We start from the raw sequence: 23520 nt of genomic DNA, 5'->3' as shown, positions 1-23520 counted from the left end.
CAAGGAAAAACAATGAGCTCTGAAATGTTACTTACATGTTTGGGATAGTAAACAGCTTAAAAGTATTGAGATCAATCTTATTAAGATTTATTCTTTGTTTTGTAGCAGCATTTATCAGTTCTACTCATTAATCATGTGATACAGGCACATAGGTTCATGTCCTAATACATCAAAGTGGCCTGCTTTCCTTAAGAGGTATTTCTCATATTCTCTGAGAACTCAGTTATTCTATCTTTTACCTGCAAATTTGTCTCACCTTTCTTGTTAAATTCCTTTGTCTATGCTTTTGACTAATGTTAAATAAGAAGCTGGGCTGGAATCTCAGCCTTATGGGTGGTCATAGACTGCAGTTATTATAGGAGTGGTACTGAGTTACTGTTTAGGTGCTGTATTGATGCGAGATAAATAAGAGCTAAATGTCTTCTGAGAGATCATGGCAGAGATGGTTGTTTTCCTCAAGTACCTTTAGGTGTTTTGATTGGACTGTACTTCTCCAGGAATTATAATGAAAACTACAAATTGAATTGAAGCATTAGCAGAAAAGAAGTCCTAAATCAAAGAACAGTATTTTTATTGTATAGTAGATGCAACTGTGCATCTCAGTCAAGGTGTGACTTTCTTATTTCTAGGACAGACCTTTACATATTACAAAACAATTGTCTTGTAATTTACAGAAAACTGCTTTAAAAGATGCTGGAGCAGAAGTATCCAATCTTTTTAACATCACTGCCAACCCCCCAAAAAATCACTGCTTCTGCACAATCTGCACATCATTGAATATGTTTGGTATAACATGCATAAACCCTCAATCAGTGGCAGAAGGGCACATTTGTATCAATAAGCCACCAAATACATCTCTCTAGCTATTCCTTTTATTTAAAAATGTAAACTGATCTAATTTACCCCATAATTTTTACTGGTTAAAAGAGAGGAGCTCTGAGCATTTCACAGAACTATTCCCTGGCTCAGTTTTATAGCTGTGCTGGAGTAGGACTATCACCTCCAGTATAGTAAGCACTAAATCAACTCATACAATACACTTCTTTGTGTACTGAACTGAGCTAAATCCAAAATCTGAGACTAAGTCCTTTTGCATAAAATGATTGCTCTGTTTCTGTGCTTAGTGCAGCCTGCAGTCCCAGAGGTCTTGGAGTTGTTCTGACACAATAAAAGAAATACTTATTCAGAAGACATGATCTTTCAGTAGGAAAAAAACCCCATCCACCACCACCAAGAAACAGATGGATTTCAATAGATAAATATGGAATGAAGATTGTACTGACTACAGGGAGATTTATTTAGCAACTGTTTCCAATTTATCTTTGGGACGTACAGTAGCAGCAATTTATAAGAAGTCAGAGTCAGCTTGATATTTACATTGCATATAAACAAGCCTAAGTGAATAATTAAGCAACTGAAGTACTTGTTTTTCAAACTGTGTAGGTTAAGTTTGGAAGACTTACTACCTCCTAGCAATTTCTGTCTCTTGAGCATCCTAAAAATAATCAGCATTACTACGAAGTCCTATGAGTCTCTGAGCTTGCAAAATTAGCAAAACTAATGCAAGTTCTTATATGTATTCTAAGATGATATTCCAAATAAGGATATTGTCATATAAAATCATTAATTCAGAAATAACTGAAAACACATCAAATTAAGTCTTTTAAACAAATTAAGCAGACTTCATATTAAATAAACTTCAAGGAGATTATTCCTAATATTGTTATAATGCTTATGCTTTAAATGAAATTTGGAAATTTAAAAGCCCACAAGTTACTGCTATTGGTAACTGAAGTCTTTTGTGTGCCTATTAAAAGACATAATGTTGTTTGGCCTGAGTATCTCAGTTCTTAACCAACAGCTTTACTAGCCTTTGGACATTGTCAGTGAAGACAAAACCAGTATTGGATACAGCACTGGGGACAGATACTGAATTGAATAACTAGGGTAATTATTGCAGGAATCAATGCAGGTACTAAGACATGGAGCATCATGACTGAATGTTTCAGTTGCATGTTCTGTACTTTCCTCCTTCAGTCTCCCATATTTTCCTGTGCCTTATTATATCAAGTTGGTCTGACCGGGGGGCTTTGCTGGCTTCTGAATATTTAACACTTATTAGTAGTATTTTTTCCAAAACACTATGATGGTCTTATGACGTAGGCATCTGTCTCCTAGCAAACAGGCTAAGAGGAACAAGAAATTTAACACAGATCACTGAACAGCTGATGGCAAACTTCAGGTATCACATTATCACCCTATGTTAACACGGAGCAGGAATCACATTTTATCGTATTTTCACTAGTCACAACAATGACTTCTCCTTTATTAACAATAAAAATATAAATAATGACCATACATAAAATACTATTTCCATAATTTTTTCCTGACAGCAAGGCAGACTAAGGCTAAGGCTGATAGGATGGTTTCTTTTACCATATGCAAAATGTATATTTTTATAAAATCATACGCAATTTTTTAAATACTAAAGTGTGCTGTCATTTGTATATCTAAAGCTCTGTAAGGTGCATGTTACACAATGAATGAAACAAAAATCTTCAGGCTTTTCATTCCTTGTATAATTCCCTAGAGTTCCACAGATGCTATAAAAAGCCTTAAGTCATAGAAGTCTGACAGTACAGTATTTCATACAGTATTTATATACATTTCCAAACAGAATATTGCACTGTATGAATAATCTTTGTAACTTCCAAATATTTATGTTTCTAAATCTTACCCTTTGTATGACTACAGAAATTGCAGGAAATAAACCTTCCCTTGTGTATTCACAGGAAGCTGGGTTATCTGACTTTTAAGCCAAATTCAAAACATACTTCAAAAGTAATTGCCACACAGAAGATACTGTTTATGTGAGTAACTTGGTTACATCTCTGCCATAAAGGGCCCTGCATTTTCCTGAACATATGTATCAATACACACAAAAAAAAGCTGATGTTACTTTCCCTTTTTCAAATCCACTGAAAATCTGCTGACTAACATTTACATAAAACTTGACATTGACTATTTCTTCAGTTAAAAACCTGTAAACTTACAAACAGGTTATCCCAATCTGTGTTTCAGGCTTGGTTCCAAAAGTACTTTATGTATAATTTCTAGATCAGACTGTCCCCTATGGAGAAATCAGACACAACTCTTTAAAATTCCTCAGCATCCACAAAGTCTAGGAAATGTTTCCTAGTTTCCTTAGTTTATGTCCAGCTAGTACTATGAACTGTCTGTTGACATGAAGGTGGGTCCCAAGTTCCCTAAAACTAAAGTATCCTCACACAGGTATCAAAATAGTGAACAACTGTTAAAGGATTATCTGAGTTTGACCACTTTCTTCCACACTAACACCTTAATTATGAAATTAGTTACTTCAGCTGGAAGAGATGCAGCATAGCAGGGGAATGCCTCAGTTGGTCCTTACTGAAAAGCTCACCAGGCAAGTGATCTATGCTTGACAAACATTTGACTCCTCTCCAAATAATTACAAGCAACTCCTTGGTATTTTAGCCCTTTCAAAGTTATAACTGGCAAATAGCAATGTAATAGCTTTTTATTATGTAACAGTTGTATTAATTCTAGGTCTTTCCTGGGAGGCAAGCTAAATATTATGAATAATATTAATATTATTAATTAAGCTTTACTCTCGTATTGATTATCCCTTTCTTTTATTTCAAGTCGAGAACATAATTTTGTAACTGCTCAATTAACCAAACAATTCTGCAGAATTTAAAAGTTGATCTTCTTCTATGGTTTTTTCATTAGGCTAAAGAAGTTTTCTGATACTGCAAGTTACTCCTTTGGGTTTTCTATGAATCAGCTGTAACCATCCAGCATACAGTTGCTTCTGGTGCAGACAAAAATACCAGTCTGCAGCTCCCACTCTACAACTGTCTGGAAATGTCTACTCATTGACTTATTACTTACAGTAAATACAGAAGAAAATTTCTCAAAAAGCCAGCAGTAGCTGGAATATTTGCATTAGGATAGTCACTGCATGTGGAAAAGCAACAGAACTACAAAAAATTGTGCCACAGTAGATGTGAAGAGAAAGAGTTACTCACCTCCCTTTCTTCTTGTCACTGTATTGGTTAGTAGATCCGGTCACAGCGTAACCATTCACATATGCTAGAAGTAAACCCCCTTCTCCTCCCACCAAGCTCTGACTTTACTGTTATGGCCTCAAGGGTCCATCCCTGCCCCCTCGCACAGCAAATGTAGGTTGGACTTTACAGATAAGAGAGAAAATGAAGCAAAGATACATAGAACAAAAAAAGGGACAAGGAACAAATGGAGGAAAAAGACAGAAATTTGGAGTGGCAACAGTGTTTCCACACAGGACTTCATTCACCCCTCCACCCAAAGTGAAGAAGTTGTGGTTATGGCTAAAGGTGTGTTGTTCTTTTCCTTACCGCAGGCTCTGCACTGCCCACAGGAAGGGATGACCCTGCTGCCTATTCCACAGGGCAGGGAGCTACGTCACTGCCCAGGCTCTGCAGCACCCCACAGGCTGCCCATGGGGTTCTGAGGCAACTGCTGGGGATCACAGACCACATAGGGAACATGGAGAGCTGCTGAATGGCAAGGCCAGGTTGCAAGGAAACGTACCACCTGTGTGGAAAGGGACACTATTTGCAGTCAAAACATTTTGTTTTTAATGTCTCCCTCAGTAGTTCTGTGTGTCCTCAACTTCAGAGGTGGCCTTACTGCATTTTATGTTCTGACAACCCCAACTCCAGGTACTGCAAGACTTTTCTGTGTTACTGCTTTGGTGCTTTTAAGAAAAGATGGTGCAAGTCTGTCTCAAGTTTTTGACTGACTTGGAGATCCAGCACAGTCAAAGTCTAATTGCACTTTGGTTTCAATCCTGAAAAATGGTTAATGCCAGTATTGCAAAATTTATATAAAAGCTTCTTTCAATGGCCACCACTTGCACAAAAAAAAAAGGGGTTATACATAAAAGACTCTTTGTCTCCCTCATCAATTTGACCCTTGTCAAAACTTGAAAAAATGAGCAGAAGATTTATCCACAAAACTTCTGATGCAATTAGTGGAAATTCTGTGTCTAAACTGCCTTTACATCTTTTAGAACCTCAGACTATGTCTGCTGCTTGGTCCTACACTTGCAGTGTTTAGGTCAGAAAAAAAAAAAAAGAAGTTCATTTTGGGTGGCTGTTTTTTCTCTTAATTCAGGACAAACAATTAAAAAATAAAAGCTGTCGAAGTTAGTCTTACAATGTAAATTATTTTTATTCAAAACAGATTAAAAAAAACTAACAAAGCTTGCCTAACTACATGAGGTAGTACATGTAGCAAAAGAGAAGGCAGAATATCGTATTCTGAAATATAAAGAGTATGTATAAGTTTACAAGTTGCAGTGAAATTCAAAAACAGAAACAAAATACATCAAAAATAAAGTTTAACAGCTTTTCAGTCTTAAAGCACCAATACACTTTTCATAGAAAGAAACAGAGTAACACCACTACATGTTCTTTATATACCATAATATGGTAAAATTAATCCACCAAGCTGTTCACCATAAATGAATTTTTTTAAATGGTGAAGCAACAAATGACATAATTGTCATTGGGCTTCATACCACTATACTTCCTGGCCTGCAGGAATATTTGCCAGGTCATGGGGAGCAAGGTTAGCCTTTGTTACTATTTTCTTTGGTTTTTTTGAACATTTACACTCATATTAATGTATAGTATATTGACAACATGTAAAACTCAAGGCCTCAAGTTTGCAAATTTTTATGTATGTGTACAAGTCTACATCTTTTCTGAAACCCAATTTAGGTAAATTGAAGGAGTGACATGGCAAAGATATATATGTGGATGTGCAGAACTGCATTGCAGAACTGCAGGCTTATTCCTTAATTTCAGGTTACTACACTTTTCAATATAAAAATTTTATCAGATCCTTCAATATTATATATGTTTGTCTCTCACTCAACCATCCCAAGACAGTGGAATATTTGTGAAAGATTGGGTCATAATGAATTGCTTATTTGAATTAAAGAGCTTAGCATCATCCAATAAATATTTTATCAACCTATTTAAGAAATAATAGAGATGAATGTCTCTTAGAAATATTTTTTTAGAGGAAAACATGCTAATATGACCCAGGGCTTCCCATATTTTATATCTCCCATTTTATTTCAAAATAGGTATTTGGACTTGTTATGATTAGTGTGAAATTGAGAACAATCTAGCTCTTCTATGCTTGCATGGCTAATGCTACTGTAAATCATCAAAAAGTTATATATGTTTTTATTTTACTTTAAGGTATGATTTATTTTATCAGAATATTGGGATGGCTTCTTTTCTGTACACTGAAAATAAAAACTCAGGCCTCCCTATGATATAGTTTAAAGGTTACTGTTAGTGGTATATATAAAGCACCATACAATAATATATTCAGATGAGGAATACAAAGAACATTTAGGAGCTTTGAATTAACTGTATAAGAGTAACTGCTAAGAAAATATAGCAATATTTAACACAGGATTCAAAGTAGTGTTATATATCATTATAGATTTTCAAATGAATTTTTCTCCCATGTTTATTTTTACAGATTTTTTTTCATTAAGATATATATGTAATTTAAACTTTTTGGTGGAAAGCAGTATACTTCTTCTGTACAATAATGTTACAGCTTTATACAAATTCTAGGAATTATAAGAAACGGCCTGTATTACTCTTTTCCAAGTGCTCTGGTTTCACTTGCCTATTTTACATTTTACTTGCTAGATTCAAACAACAGCAAATACTCTGAATGCCTTGCTTCCTGGAGGATTCTGTAAACTGAAACATAAATACATCAATTATGTTATTTTTAAGACTGCAACACTCCAATGACAATGTTTTTGAATTGTTAATTATTAATTCTAAGATCCTGCAGCAGTTCTTGTAACAACTTCTTTAGCTATCCAAGATTTTTTAAAACTGCTACAAATAAAAACTACCTAAATTTCAAAAAATAACATTAAAAAAAATCAAGTAATCCTTTGTGATGAGGGATCCTGGTTTAAAGAATAAAGCTCTACTGAAGCAAAATACTAAAAATTTTTCAGAAGAAAGAGAAAGCCTGCATCTTATGCTCACTATTCTAACAACTACATTTGGAGAGAACTTGCAGACCCAGGAGTTTCCTTATTTGTTAGTAGCTTATATGATGAAGAATAGATTTCTATAAAGAACTAATGTCTAACAAATCCAATGACAATGCTTTCTGAATGGATAAATATCTGGCTTCAAAGGAAATTAAACAAAAAATATCCAACTGCAATGAAATTTTGTTAGAATAAATATCTTTGTCTTATAAACTGAACTAGTACGTCATATTTAATGGTCCCACTGTTTTCTCTTTAGCAAGCCCTGTTTCAATGATCATGAATTTTAATGTTTGTAAATATTATTTATGATTCAGTATCATTGGTTCAATACCATGTAAATCACTAATGAACAGTTCATCAGGAACCAATGAACCTGCATCATCAATGTTAATTTTTAAAACCTCCCTAAGAAAGTAAAGTCAATTTTCTTATCAAATATTGTGTTAGTTGCAACAGAACCAGCAAGCAAATAAGAGGTTTTATTTTGTACACAGCTTTTCAGAGTAATGTTTTACGAGCTTCGAGGAGGCAGGCAGCTCTGCCACCACAGCTTCTCCAAAGTCACCACTGCTGTTACACAAGCTCTGTAAATCACCAATTTTGGCCTATTTGTTTGGTTTCTAGCACTGCCCTAGATACAAACAGACACAATGCAAGACTTTGTAAATCTCATGGAGGCAAAGGGTAAAGTGTAATCTTTGAAAACAGGCTCTGTACCTTTCTGAATATATTCCATTTTGAAAGGAAGCAACATACACCTTTCTTTTGTCTACTGGCATAACATCAACATAACCGCCCTGGTTGCGGACTACACCAGCGTGTAGTGCTGCTCTGCAGATACTGGATATCTACGAAAGAATGCGGGAAAGATTAGTTTTCATCCTTTTATTTTGTAATTGTTTAGAAGAAAACAAATAATAACATTTAAACCAAGTTTAGGAAACATAAAATAATTATTGCATAACTAATTGTATTAATCTTACAGTATTTAAATCAGTTTCATAAGAATTAGGTCAATTTATAGGAATAAAGACATTGTCTCTTCAAAGATCCTCTTCAGTATGACACCAAAATAATTTCTTTCAAGTTATTTCAGTTCAAAGATCAGGAACATGTTTGAATTCTTCAGTCTTTCAAAATGAAAGAACCTATCAGCCTTCAATTCCACAACAGAGGGGTAATTGTCTAGCTGATTCCTCCAAGACTTTTGATATGGTTTCCCACCCTCCTCATGGAGAAACAGTGATATGGTCTAGCAATGGGTCTGTGCAGTGGTGGGGAACTGGCTGACAGGTGGCACCCAGAGTGGTGGCAAATAGCTTCTTTTCAGTGTGGTAACCTGCCACAAGTGGGGCCCCTGGGGATTGATACTGGCCCAAAAGCTGTTTAATATCTTCATAAGTGAACTCAATGATAGGATCAAGTCTACCTGATGAAGTTTGCCAATGATACCAAACTAAATGGGAAAGCGGACACTTCAGAGAAGAAAGCAACAGTGCAAGATGACTTGGATAGGCTTGAAGAGTGGACTAACAAGAACCTTATGAAGTTCAACAAAGACAAGGTCTTGCACCTGGAGTGCATATACATAATCCAGGAGTGCAGTACATGCAGGGATCAACCCAGCTGGGGAGCAGCTCTGAGGAAAAGGACCTGGGGGTCCTGGTTGAACCACAAGTTCAGTATGAGTAAACAGTGTGCCACTGCAGCAAAGAGAAACAAGAGAAACCCAACAGGATGCTGGGTTGCATCAGCAAGGGCACCACCAGGAGAGATAAAGAAATCATTATCCCACTCTACTCAGTGCTTGTCAGGCCACATCAGTTGTTGTTCCTGCTATAAAAGAGATGCGGAAAGGTTGGAAAAGGTCCAGAGAAGAGCCACAAAGACAACTAAAGGACTGGGGAGGCTGTCATAAAAGGAAAGGCTGTGAGAACTGGGTTTGTTCAGCCTTGAGAAAAGAAGGCTTAGGGGAGACCTCATCATCATGTTTTAGTATTTAAAAGGGTGGCTCCTTTTTTACATAAGTCATATGGAAAAAATGAGGAGTAATGGGTACAAGCTACTCTTGTGGAGATTTCAATTGCACACAAAATGAAAATTTTTTGTAGTGACAACAATCAACCTTTGGAATAATCTTCCCATGGAACTGGTGGATTCCCCAGCATTGGACACTTTTAAGACAAGATCCTAGGCCACTTTGTCTAAACCATGTTTTGTCAGGAAAGGTTGGAGCAGATGATCCTTGGGGTCTCTTCCAACCTGGTATTCTATGATTCAATGAAAATTCTCTGTGAAGTTACCAGCACTTATATCTGCTTGAAACCTACATTCTCTGGTCACACATTCCTCTCATGAACCTATGAAGCATAAATAATATCCACAGAAGGATTCCTCAGTGACAATCTTGATAACGTTAATTTAAATAATTGATTTAAACTTACAGTCCTCTAATACTCTTTCAGCATTTTAAAAATTGCTAGAAGAATGAAACCTCTTAGATACTCCAGATGGTAGGCCCCAATCTTCAATACATAGCACAGCAAAGCGCAGGTCCAGATACAGTAAATCTCCACTTAGAGACAAGTTTTTTTTGTGGAAAAAGTCTTCAATGCAATAGATCTCTCCACAAGCAACCTTAAAAAACTTAGCCAATATAAATATCAATAGCTGGTCAAACAAACCACTATTTAAACAAAACTTGTATTTCTTCCAGTTATAACTAGTGTAATTTAAATCTTTACCGTAGCTATTTTGCAATCTCAATTGTATATAAAATCAGGAATTTAAAATAGCAATGATTTTCCTACTCTCATTCCAAGCACAAGACTCGCCGCTTTCACTGTTATGTAGTTTGTCTTTTAATGTCACAATATTTAAAGGAGTAAAGATTTGACATTGTTTATGAAAATTATCTTTTGCAAAGATGCTTTAGGGCTTTTTCCACACTGCTGGCTGTGAACATGCCATGAGGGATGCCAATTAAACTACTTTGTACTTTTCCTCCTTCCAAGGTTTCAAGACTTTTGTTATATCCTGAACACCAACACATGCCTTACTGTTACGACTATAGCCACCCCTTATTTACTGATACTGTGGGAGTTACAGACGAAGAGGCTAAAGGCTAAAAAGAAAAAGAAAGGGTAAAAATTCTGTGGGACACTACTGATAAACCAAAGAACAAATCTTCTCAGGAACAGAGAAGAAAAGAAGTCACCATAAAATATGAAATGAGTTTAAGAATAAATGTCTGATCAGACCAAAGCCAGAAAAGGAAAGGTTTAACTAGATTCTCAGTACTATAAAAATGATTTTGTAAATGTATCTTTTTGCATTAGTGACATCCATTAATGTTATTTCCTTTTTTTTTTTACTATCTTTGCAAAATCCTGTTCCTTTATTCAAAGCAAGAGGCCTAAGTAGTAAGGCAAATAAATAGGCATGTGCATATATGCATACATCCACATACATATTTATGAATTTGCATGAACTTCACAAAAACCCCATCTATTTTGTGGAATTGACCAAGTAGATCATGGACTGCAATTTCAAATACATTTGCTATGACAACTGGGCGAATGAATTCTCTCTATCGGTGAAGAAATCTCTCTGTGAATACATGAAAAACTGTAAAAGAGGGCACACTTATTAAACAGGTTATTCTCTAGAAATACTTCACCTGAAGCTAGTTCAGTAATATATTGTAATGCATATAATACCCAACTGTATTAGTAAAAATATCAATAAAAAAGTATCTTAGTTTTAAAATAAATGTTAGCAAAAAAAAGAACATTGTAGAAAACCGTATAATACTGATATCATCAATGGGAACACCTGTACAAATACATCCTTCTACATTTGAGCTAGATGCCTCAGTACCCTTCTGTAGGAAATGGAGAAAAATAGACATCTCTATTTGGCAATTCATCTCATAGTAAGGTAGACATTCCAAAAAAGTCAAATGACCTCTGCCCTGCAGATGTCTATTTATCTCCTTTACCACTATACTACTAGAAACTACTATAAACATAATCTAAAATAGCACCTTCAGTGTAAATATCTACCCTGACAGCATTTGAAGTTGATAAGAAGACTTCCATCTCTGTTTTCTTACCTGTATTTATGTCCATTTTTTCCTAAAAGTACTATGGCTGCACACATTTCTATACAATGGAGATGAATAATGAAATAGTACATCTAAAATAAATTTTAAAGTCTAACTCTATAATACTAATTAAAGTCACCTGGGGCTTCTCCAGACAAAGAAAATATATATTCTGGGATGTTCTCCTGTCTAAGTTAAACAAAAGCATGTCTTCTTTCTCCTACAACAAAGTCTTTTCTAACTCACTGGGAAACTGGCTGTAGCCTTTGATTGCAACCACAGAACTGAAAGAAAATCATCTTCCACAAAATGGATTTGCATTGAATCTGTTTTCACTGCCTCTCTTACACGCATTAAGGATCCAGTGCACATATGCTTCTTAAATTAGAAGTACTACTCACATCTGTGACACTGCTTACGGACAAGAGTTTTTCAGGACAAGATACTCAGATAATTTAATGGACATTACTTAGTTTCAAAATAATGATGACCAAATACTCGCATATTATTTTCACACATTTAAAAGTACTGGAAAGTAGTGAAAATCTGGCCCAGCTGGTTGCCATACTATTCCTTATGACAGCTATAAGATAGTTAAAACATAATTGCAGCGACTACATTTTCAGTTAAAACTGGCAAAACTGTGACCTGTTTTCTCTACCACTACATCCTGGCTTCTCCATAGACAGATGACAAAGGAGAGGCATAAAACAGAACCCTCTTTCATTCTTTCTACCCACCTGAGAACTCAACATGTTGTAGGGAAAAAAACTTGATTAGGACACAGAATGACAAAAAAATGTTAAAATATGACAGTGTGAGATACTTTACAAAAACATATTGAAAATCTGCTGCAAATATTTTGCTATCCACGCAAATAAGAAATATCCAAAATAATGAAACTTTGGACTGTTATTTTAAGAGTAATTTTTTTTGTTAGTATTATCTGACAGAAGTTATGGGTGCATCAGGATCTAAAGTGCAGGGGTTTAAATGAGTATACACTGTTAATATTGAACAAATCAGTGGGAATTTTCATAAAAAACTGAAAATTTGGGTCCAGAGACTACTGAAGTCTATAACGGGTTTTCAACTAACTTTCCATATCTTCAGCAGCTGAGTACTGCTAACTTAAATGGGAGTCTCTGAAAAAGAACTTTGAAAAGACTGTGTGAAAAATAAGCATATGCAGGAAAACTGTATCTATGCTCTATCTTGTTATCTTTACCTTATAATTTTTCATAGGATTTTATATTTCATTATATAACATAATGTAAATCCCTATACTTACATCAGAATAAATTCGTGTACCAACGACACGAGCGTAGTGTGGATTTGCCTGCAAACAGTTGTGAGGACAATACACCCTGAAAGATCAAAAACAAACCACACACAGTCAGGAATGAGTATCAGAGGATTACTATATCATGTTCATTGTCAGCATTATTGATTATAAATCAAGTTCATAATGCATACATATGGGTCTATACTGCTCTTAAAATGCTATCAGTTTTTGAGGCTTTGACCATACAGGTGAAAAGCATTGCTGATATAAGTTGAGGTCATAATGAAGTGCTTAAAATTATACTTTAACAAGTTTGGTCTTCTTCCCTTTTGATAAGCGGATGGTGTTCTTGTCCAACATATGTAAGGCTAGTAGAAAAGCCAGTGAGAAGTGAGACTGTTCACTCTTCTATAATTTATCTGATTCTACAGCATCCTTTACAAACTGTACAGTCAAATACCTACACAGAAGAGGCAGATCTGAGTGAGGACCTGCTTTGATGCTGATGACCTGGTGATGTAAGCCAATCTAGCAACTTATAATGAAGGTGAGCACTGGCATCCATAGCTAAAATGAAAAACTTCGTAAAGTAATGAGATTCCTACCTGATTCTAGGAGATCAGAAGGCTACCAAAACAAAGATCATCTTTATTAACTGCATTTTGTTGACCTTTGAGGAAAACTTTCTCAGTGATTCATGGCTGCTACAGTTTCAAAATGCACATGAAAATCATATGGGAAGCTAACTGTAGTACAGAAGGTGTCAAGCATCTTATCTGTTAATTGTGATATGCTACAAGCAAGAACTGACAGTTAACTCAATGTCTACTCTGAACTATTTAATTTAAAAAATGGGTCATGCCCTAAATACTTTGGCCCCTACACGGGGTAGCCCTAGGCAAGTGTTCTTCTCTAGGATGCTATCCAGGCTCCATGGATATTTGGCACGTCACATCACCTAGGTACACTAGAGTCTTACCAGATGCGTAATTAAAGCAGTTAAGAAAGCTACTTTTGTTAGAAGGAAGCAAGATCTCAAAGGAGGGCTGTTGAAGAGCTGATGATTTATGATTAGGGTACAAAAGGGAAAAGCAAGCTTCTGTAATCAATGCCATAGATGATTACTGCTTGTAATTCCTGAGACTATATTTTCAGAATTAAGAGCGTGCACAGAATCTTGAATGAATCACTGTTGCTGTGAAGTTCCTTAAGTTGATGCATCAGAATTAAACTATTTTTAACCTTATTTTTATTTTTGAATTTTCCTTAAGACAGACCCTATTTTTCTCTTAATGAAGCCAATTTTAGCTTTTAATAATGAATAAAAAAAGAAAAATATACAAGTATGAGATTGTATCTATCCATTCCTGTGTTCCACTCCTTAGCTTAGTGCTCCACATCTTCCAGCTAGAGAGCCAGGAGCCATAGCCAAACACCAAACAAGTCCATGGACCCAAGTGCTACATGATGTTTTTCTAGCAGTTCTGGTTTTGTACTTGCTTCCTGTATTGGCTGTAGGATTGCTATGAAAGTAATCCTGTGAATATCTCCAGCTTAGTTTGTGGTAAATCATGCTACAGTGTATTTACCTTTGACTCATCTATGGTTTTAAGAACTGTTACCAAATTCGTTCATCAAAATACTGCGGCACAGTTTCTTTCGAAGAGTTAAAACACAGTCTTCAAAGAAATGGCACAAATATTTAAAGCTGTTTACTGACCTGCAGACCACACCTTAATTTAACCATATATATTTCAACTGTTTTTTCAATCCAGTTCCTACAGAACTCCCAAACAAATTGGTAAGTTCTGCAATTGTATAGATCTGTATTGCATCCTTCTATCATATCTGTTTTACAGGTAAATAAATTGAAATAAAGTGTACTTTGCCCAAGGTGCATAGAAATAATACTGGATAATGAAGAATTATTCACAGTCTTTAGTCTAACGATTTCACTAAGATTAGCAGCAGGATCCTCATGGGCAAAAGAAAAAGAGATTCTCCCGTTGAAAAAACCTGCAGATCATCTTTACCTACCTGGCTTTCTACTGCGACCAAAGATTTAAATATCAGTTAAACATTTCTGATTTCATTTTCACAGCTACTGTTGACTTCTTTGATCAATGGTAACTTAGGATAATTAGGAACTGACAGAAATATTGGTAGCACTTTAAACTAACAAAATTTAAATAATTTTACCTTGGACAGTGTGAGGCTGGTTTTTGAAATGGACAGAGTTGTTCCACTGTTGTTTCACAGGTAATAGCCTGAACTGAAGAAAGTAAGACGGAAACAAATAAATATGTGCTATTTAGAAAAATCATAAAGTAGTACTGAGTTTATAAGAAATTAATACTAACCTGTTACTTTAGAGACAGTGAAGGAATTAGCTGACTGGTATTTTCTGAAGAAGAAATAATAGAAATTGTTCAGTGATTTCTTTTAGCTAGAAGTATTTTTATTAGAGAATACAGAAATTAACACAAGACACTGTCCCAAATCAGTTTTTAATCATTGCAACCCCCCACCCAGTTGTGAATCTATTTATTGCAATTGACACATTTATTTTGTACTCCCACTGAATCCATCTAAAAAAAAAAAAAAGAATGCATGTTAAACTCTTTCAGTAGTTTAATTTGCTAAGAGAGTAGTCTGCTAGGAACAAACCATGCAATATATTTGTCCCTCAAAATGTAGCATGTGGTTGCTCAGAAGCATTCATCTACCAGAAGAGATCATTCACTTTCTACTCAAGATTCATTCCTATAAACAACTCCAACTCTGAAAAGAGTTTCTCCTCACAGACTTTCTGAAACATTTAATTAAATATTATTTTTGGATCTTGTGTCATCTGTTATCAACAGTATCACTGAAAACCCAGTATAAAATATAACAGTCATTTTTTCTCAGTAATTATATGGTACCCAGATGCATTCGTTTCCTGTTGTTATAAAGAGTCAGGTATATAAATTATGTTGCTTCATGCCAAATTGATGAGCATTTCTATTTTACTCCTCTTATATTCTGTTTTCCTCCTCTTTTACTCATTGGATACATCTTTGATTATGATATTTTTCATCTGTAACACAGAAACTGATGATGCTTTTGGCATCCATAAAGCTATTTATTATTAAAAAAAAAAAAAATAAGGAAATGATTCCCTATTCCCCTTTGGAACAAATTGCTCCTGGGGACTCCATTGTTTGCCTGCATTGGTTTATTTAGTTGTATGGCCCATCAATTTCACATTGTTTTCACTGAGGTAGTTCATACTTCTGTTGCCCTAGCATTGCCAACACTCACGGGGGTATAGTTCACTGTACTCTTTTTTAGATTATTTGTTGTTGAGATATTGAGAACAGCATCCTATACTAAAAAAATCCAACAGCTGAAAAAACACAGTTATTAGTAATCCTGATTAGAAATAAGAGGAGCTGAAGATTAGGAAGTTTGCTGTATGCTGCACTGACAGTCCCTTTTCTGTATTCCCTATTCTGGTTTGCAATACACAGTAGAGGTGAGATCCACTCTATGTCATCTATTCATTGAATGGATATCTAGTTTATGCAAGGTTCCATCTAGAGACACTGGTAAGAGTCAGGTAGCTGCAAGATATCCCCTGCCTTATCGATGGGCCTTTTGAAGGTTTGAAACTTTGGTAAATAATCTTTATTTATCCCTTAGCCAACAAAACCAAGTGTTAATACCTTGCTCGGAGTTCTGATTCTCAAAGGATAGATGCTAAATACACTCGGGTAGGTTGGACACTCATACAGTTTTGTCTCATATGGCACAGAAACACAGAGATTTCAACTGATGGAAAATCAATTGCTTCTAGTTTAAAAGATCGGTTTACAGTTTATCTACTCTTACACTTGCTCCTAATATGTTAGGATTGGTATAATCCAGAGTTACTTGTCTCATTGTCTCAAAGCAAGTAAAAAAAGAAATATTTGTCTGTATCTTCATTTTTAGGTGGGTAACTGAAACCACAGTCAGGTCATCAGATGATCCAAAGAAACAGATTGATATCAATGCCTTAAGTGCTACCCAGGTAGACCAAATTATAGGTCATTCAATTTAGTCTACTATTAGCTTCTCATAGGACTGACTACCATTGGCTTCTCATAGGACAGTGAAAGCTTCTAGCAGCTTCTAACAGAAGTCACCCTACAGCTCCCCCTGCTACTAAACCCCAGCTACAGGTTAAACCCATGACACAGATAAGTGTTCTTCTCTATGCCACATTAGACTTATCTGTTGAAAAAAAAAATTATCACAGGTGCACAGCACATAGTGTACGTACAGTCTCTGATGATCACCTGTTTCCTTACCCTTGGGTTTACACCTGAGCCAAATACATCATTCAGCAAAATTCTATTTTCTTTCAGTTCAATGTCACTCCTACATTAACTGTTCCACACATACTACTATTACATATATACTAATTATAGACAAAAATAAGGACAGAAATGTACAGCTCTGAAGAATACATTACTATATATATTGAAGTGTAATTTGCAAATATTAATAGTATCTTAGATTCAAATATGTTAATACTGATGTTTTCCTATCCAATGATAGAAAAATTACATAATAATTACATAAGAAACAGCAAGTATTCTCCCCTTCTGTGCACTGCTTTTCTGGATTTTCCCAGAAAATTTCTCAGAAATTGTGGAACTGTGATGAAATCATAGAACATATAGGAAGAGGTGTATTTTCTACTGGGTTCATATTCTTCATATGTACATTACAAGAGGGTCACTTACAGAAAAAACCTTGTAAGATTATTGCTTTGTTAACTGTCATAGATTGCTCTGCCCGTGGTCCAACTTGTGCCTTTCTACAGCATTTTCATATTCTTTATGACAAAAGGTATGAGAAAAATATTTTACTGTGATATATCTTGCAGGAACTACAAATAAACATGTGAAAACCTTTCCATATATTTTAAGAAAACTTACCCAATTGACTGAATGCCATTTCTATAAGACTTGATAAAGTAGTTTTTCCTCCCTTGCCTAGTGACATCAACCCAACCACCTTCATTGTCTAGGATGCCATAATGTATGGCAGCTTTACAAATACTGGATTGCTGAAAAACAGAGCAAGAAAAGCAGTTTCATGTCAGACAATAATAATAAGGTTTCAATTACAATGTGTCATTAAAACCTTGGTAGAGAGTCTATTAGGTTTGGTATGGTCTACGCAGGTATTATTTCATACAAATAAAATACCACTTTGCCTTACTCAGAGATAAACTGTTCTTATTTACATTATACTTGTTCACAGTAGTTGCTATTTCTTATATTGTTTTCCAGACCTACAGAGTAAATGCTATACTTTCAGCTAGCATTAAGGTTTCACAAGTAGGCCTACCTTATTGAAACAATTTATACGAGTGTACCCACAAATTGGTGTACTTTTCCTTTAACTGCACCTTCACATATTTACATTCAAATAAGTGAACATAAAAATTCTACTTCTGTGTATGTGTAAGTATGAAGCATATTTGGACAGTACATGCAGACTAGCAGATGCAAATTTAGGTCATCTGATGCTATCTTAAACATTTGGTGCTAGCTTTTATTTTTGGTGAATGTTGATATACTCAAAATGCATTCTTAATATGATTTTAACTAGTATTCCAACAGAAAAGACATTTCATTAAACACTCTACTGGTACAAAATCTAATTTAAAAATATTTATTTACCATTTCATAATGTACACTTCCAATAACTTTGGCTTTGCTATCCAAACAGCCAGCAGGACATTCATACCTAAGAGAATAAAATACAACTTGGTCTTAAATCCTGGGATTGCAAAAACGGAAAATATTCCAGCTCATGTACAAATACAGCCTTTCAGAATAATCTCAAAAGGACAATCATAAAATTTACCATACCTATTACAAGTTGTTCCTTTGCACTGATCTCTTAGCCTTACTTCACATGAGACAATCTGAGCTAAAACAAGCAAAAAGCAAATTCACTGCAGTGAATTTCATACTATACAATTTAATTCTGTTGACCACTTGCAAATCAGGTAAATTCCTTACACATTTGCTGCGTGCTTATTACTTCATTTTTCTCACTGTCATCAGTGCCTGTGGAGGCCGAAGGTGAATGTGTTCTTGGCCGGTTTTGCATTGTTGCATCCTGGGCTTTGGATCGTTGACGTTCAATCTCGTTGGTTTCCTCTTCTGGTTCATGGGGAGAATGTCTTTCTGAATCCTCTGTTTCAGAAAATGGGTAAAAAAAAATAATCTCTCAGAAAAAAAAAAATCAGTGTGGAATGTAAATCCCTCACTGTGTTTCAGTAAAATGACTTTGTTCTCATAAAATGGTGGACAAATGAAAGCAAGAAAGACTTCTCACTATTTCATAAGATGAAGAACGCAAGATTAATAAAAACATCTCAAGTATGTTTGTGATGCTGAGCAAAGATTTTTTTTTCTAGCACATGCAGTACAATTTAAGTATGAAAATGCTCCTGGTTTAGTACCTTTATGCCATCAGAAAACCAACAGAACAAAGATGATCTCTGTTATACATGAGTTTTACCAAATTCACAGATTATATGCAATTAAAGAAGCTTATTTCATTATAAAATACACCTGAAAATGAGGCCCTTCTATTCATACACAATGAAAATAATTTTGAAATACTTATAACTGAATCTACATTTCTTACTTAGACAAGAACTATAGGGAAGGTATTTGGGCACATTTATGCACTTTCATATGGTCCATATGAGATCTCAGAAGTTATTAAGAAAAATTGCTAAATTACTCATACACAGAGTAAAGCAAAAAGAAGCTTCATAATATGTTGTGTTTCAATGCTATAAAATATGAATAGCATTTAAAAAAATTTAAGAACTTAATAATCATCCTAGCCTACATTTTAATTTCTAATGTCTTCTAGTTTTGTTCTTGATTTTTCATATAGCACATGACTATGTCATTGAGATAATGTTTCCCTATAAACAAATGACTGCATAGACTTCCACTGTAATTACAGAAAGGCATAAATAGCACACAGTGACAGTCTCCAACCCTGGGCACTAAAAGCCCTGAATCAGCACTTATCAGCAGGAGTTCAGTACAGTCCACTCTGATGAGGCTCAGCCTCACACACCATAACTACATGATCTCATTCATCACAGTAAAGAAGGGCCCTACCAGGTCTTTGAGTACATGCATAATATATACTATTCCACTATGTTAAGGCATAATGAGGAAAGAAATCAAAAAGGAAAGGTTACATTTCTATTCCCATTTATAGTTGTAATGCTGAAATAGTACTTACCTCTGTAACAAAGATTTTCTCTACAACCTCCTCCAAAACTAGGTGGACATGCAGAACAAGGGCGACCAGGTTTATAAGGAGCATGACCCCACCAATTACCCCTTTACACAAAAGGAAAAAAAAATAGCAAAAAATACCTTAATAAATAAATGTATTAACATTAAACAGCATCTAGTATGTCAACAAATAAATAATGAAAACCAGCAGATACACAGACTGTAACTTTGTTCTGATATTCCCAAGTAACAAGCAATAGGATGAGAGGAAATGATCTCAAGTTACTCTAGGGGAGGTTTATATTGGATATTAGGAAACATTTCTTCACTGAAAGGGCTGTCAAGGACTGCAACAGGCTGCCCAGGGAAGTGGTGGAATCAGCATCCCTGGAGGTATTTAAAAGACATGTAGATGTGGCACTTAGGGACATCGTTTAGACGTGAACTTGGCAGTTTTAGGTTAACAGCTGGAGTCAGTGACCTTAAAGGTCTTTTCCAATCCAAATGATTCTATGGCTCTATACCGAACACACAGGACGTAGTTGAAAAGTCCATGAAGAAACAAGCTGAAGAACTGATGTAAATTGCTGTAAGATCTTTTCAGACTGGCAAGCACTGTAAGACTAAGTTCCTCCATTACATGAGAACAGGCTCCACTCTCCTAGATGGAATATCCTATAAAAGTTGATCTTAACCATGGGTTTCCTGTTATACATTCCTTAAAGTCACAGTGGGGAGATACAAATATCATACTACAACAAAGATCTCTGATGCTGTGTACTAAAACATGGACCAGAAAACTGAAGGACTAGAAAAACCACAAGAGTATTTGGGCAGCCAAAGCCTGCCTTGGAAACAAAGTAGCAGTACAAAAGATAGAAAATCCAGACTGATCTCCTTTCAGATTATTTAAAGTATCTTGCCCCCCCAAGATATTTCTGGATATCGATCTACTTACTTAGGAGAATAATTGCATACAAGATAGACTGCTTTTGGCCAAATCTGTCCCCAGATGTTCATGTTATGACACAAATTAATTGCACAACCAATTCTGCTACTTGTAGCCCAAACAACCTGTGGAAAATGAAAGAGAAAAATGTGAAACCAAAGCTGATAAACTTAAAATCATAACTATCTCCAAACTTCAATATATAAAACTCAAATAAAAGAAGTGATATGTTCCCCTCTGTTATAAATGGGTTGAAGTGACCTAATTACAACTGCCAAAAGGCCATTTGGTTATACCCTTAATAGAAAGAAAAGCTTTACCTTGATACAAAAAACGTGGCTCTCATTTTATACATATAAATGGTCTAAGCATATATTTGAAAGTGTAGCAAAACATTTACAAAACATGATCTGAAGAACTGGTTCTGGAATTACAGTTTATAGATGATTGTGAGTTAGAAGTTATGTTCCTGTGCCCTAGAGTTCTCAGTACAACCTAAAGACCCAGAGGGGTTTGGATTGGTTGGACTGAGAGAACAGATATCTTTCAGCAGTAAAAGGAAGTAAGATAAAGGATAAAACTTAAAAAAACCCAAAACTCATACACCAAATAGACTCAAGTAATGAATGACCCAATTTTAAATGAATATGCTTTCATGTCATTGCCATCAAAGGTGTCTGTGCTCCTTATTCACCTTTCATTGCAGATCTCAAAATAATCAGTGACAAAGGCTGGAATCTTCAAATTAGACAAATATGACAGGTGTTGAAATTGCATTAATTCAAGGTAAGCCAAATCTGTAGATCCAACAGGATACCACAAAAACACTATATATGTATTGATCTCGCATGTAATGGTAAGTGTAATTGTATTTAGAGAAATGGTAAATAAGAATATGCAGGTAATTCTGTTTTAAAATTAGATACAATTGTAAATTGTGCTACTAAAGAGAAAATAAATGTTTAAAAATTAATCATTTTTAGGTTTTCAAATATTGTATCACAAATTTTATGTGGACTGTAGTATAATCTGAAAATCATATATTTCCCAATCACTGAAAATATGACTGGCTCCCCTCTGCCAAAATTCAGGCTAGATACGCAAATTTCAGAAGTAAGCAATAAATTAGTTTTCTGCAATTTTAAAAACGTGCTGAAATTAAAGTAATATCTTAAAACCTATTCCTTGATCTGAGGAACTCACCTAAGAAAATATTTCTTTTTTTAAAAAATGAGCTGTTTCTTCAGCTTATTACAGAAAGGACTATCAGCATACCAGCACAGAGGCCGGATTATGTGAAGTGCAGTGAGCAGCAACAGTCAGTGCTAACTGGTGTTCGTGAGCTTTTTCCTTAGTCCTGATAAGGAAGTTATATTTATGAGGATGAAGTCGAAAGATTTGTATGGCAACCCTACTCTGTTACTAATACCCAGTGCTTTTAACTATGGAGTCTAAACAAGCCCTTTTTAGGGCTTTTGTGCTATGGCATATACTGAAAGTTTAGTATGCTCTAAGTATCATACAGAAACATAACTGGAGGTCTCAACCACTCTTTTCCACAGCTGATAAAAAACAAATAAACCTACATACCTGTGTGTAATGTGTACAGACAGGACCAGAGCATCTGTATGGACAATATGGATTGCATTCATGAGGATAGGGATATGTGAAATCTCTCACTTCATCATACCATGCTTGGACATGAAATGTTGGAGGTCTGTACCTATGAAAGCCAGTAGCAGTGTATTAGACTATTCAAAAGTTGTAGCTTCTATCATTTTTCCTTTAAGTAATAATCAAATTTTGTTAAATTTTAAAAAACTTCATATATTGCATAAAACAGTATCTTAAACTACCTTCCCCAATGTGCCCCCAAATTCTGTCCAATTGATGGAAGAAGGTTTGCTGGTCCATGCTCCCACAGACAGGTTTCAGCCCATGACTCTGCAGATCTCTCCAGTTCTGTGTCCCATGTCTGAAATTTGAAAGAAAAGAAAGGGAAATCTTCTTAGAAATCCTTGGCATGTATCTCATTCTATAAAAAATTAAAAAAGAAGACTGTCCATTTTTGAAGTTTCTTTTACTGAGGCAGAAGACTGAAGAAAAAAGTGAGACTTGAAAATTGCATGCTCCATTTGTGTTACGTAAGAAAGAAAAATGTTTTCACCATGAGGAAAAAAAAATTTTAATCCCATTGCAGCATTCCCTTTAGAAACCATGTGCAGCCATGCTGCAGTGAATAAAGCACAAATACGAAACTGAAAGGCTTAGTTCAACTTTCCAAGCTAAATTAAGTGCTTTTTCTATCTTGAGATTTCTTTTTACTTATGGGCACTTTTCTTAGCCAAAAGGGTATTATGCAACATGCTTTCAAACAAAGCTTTATTTCCTCTAAACCAATAGTTCATGTGAAATGAATGCGATTTTCTCCTCCTTTTCTATAACGAGCTTTTGTTGAAATAATACACAATTCAAACAGAAATTATGAAAACTAGAGTAAGGTTGTCATTCATTGATTTTATCACTAGGTTGGCAAAAAAGGAGACATTCATGAGGCATGCTTAGGACAAGTCAAAAAAAAAAGATCATGAATTACTGTGTTTATCCTTATTTTTAATTCTTTAAGAGACATGGAAGAATAGGCTTGTAGCTGAAAGGCAAATCAAAAAAATCATACCATACTCTGTATGCATAGTTTTTACTGCACTAATCTGGGGTTTGCTCAAAGTGATCCATCCCTCTTGC

General features: G+C 35.2%; 1 protein-coding gene across 5 annotated transcripts in view; it reads right to left on the bottom strand.

The window, feature by feature from the left end:
• Positions 1-5237: 5237 nt before the first annotated feature.
• CRISPLD1 (cysteine rich secretory protein LCCL domain containing 1) overlaps positions 5238-23520 on the bottom strand; it is a 41761-nt gene continuing 23478 nt past the window's right edge. For all 5 annotated transcript variants that reach the window (XM_027638898.1, XM_027638900.1, XM_027638901.1 and 2 more), the window contains 13 exons: positions 22632-22750; positions 22366-22498; positions 20785-20900; positions 19831-19931; positions 18579-18755; positions 18426-18486; positions 18234-18300; positions 17484-17614; positions 14877-14920; positions 14716-14788; positions 12523-12598; positions 7844-7974; positions 5238-6815 (listed from right to left, as the gene is read on the bottom strand). In XM_027638898.1, coding sequence (XP_027494699.1) covers positions 6764-6815; positions 7844-7974; positions 12523-12598; positions 14716-14788; positions 14877-14920; positions 17484-17614; positions 18234-18300; positions 18426-18486; positions 18579-18755; positions 19831-19931; positions 20785-20900; positions 22366-22498; positions 22632-22750 — 1281 coding nt within the window. In that variant the 3' untranslated portion in view covers positions 5238-6763. The remainder of the gene's footprint in view (positions 6816-7843; positions 7975-12522; positions 12599-14715; positions 14789-14876; positions 14921-17483; positions 17615-18233; positions 18301-18425; positions 18487-18578; positions 18756-19830; positions 19932-20784; positions 20901-22365; positions 22499-22631; positions 22751-23520) is intronic.

The sequence above is a fragment of the Corapipo altera genome, unplaced genomic scaffold, assembly GCF_003945725.1.
Source record: "Corapipo altera isolate COAL_440 unplaced genomic scaffold, ASM394572v1 49, whole genome shotgun sequence".
Classification (NCBI taxonomy): Eukaryota; Metazoa; Chordata; class Aves; order Passeriformes; family Pipridae; genus Corapipo; species Corapipo altera.
Note: the sequence above shows the minus strand (reverse complement) of the source record. Positions and strands in the feature narration are given on the sequence as shown.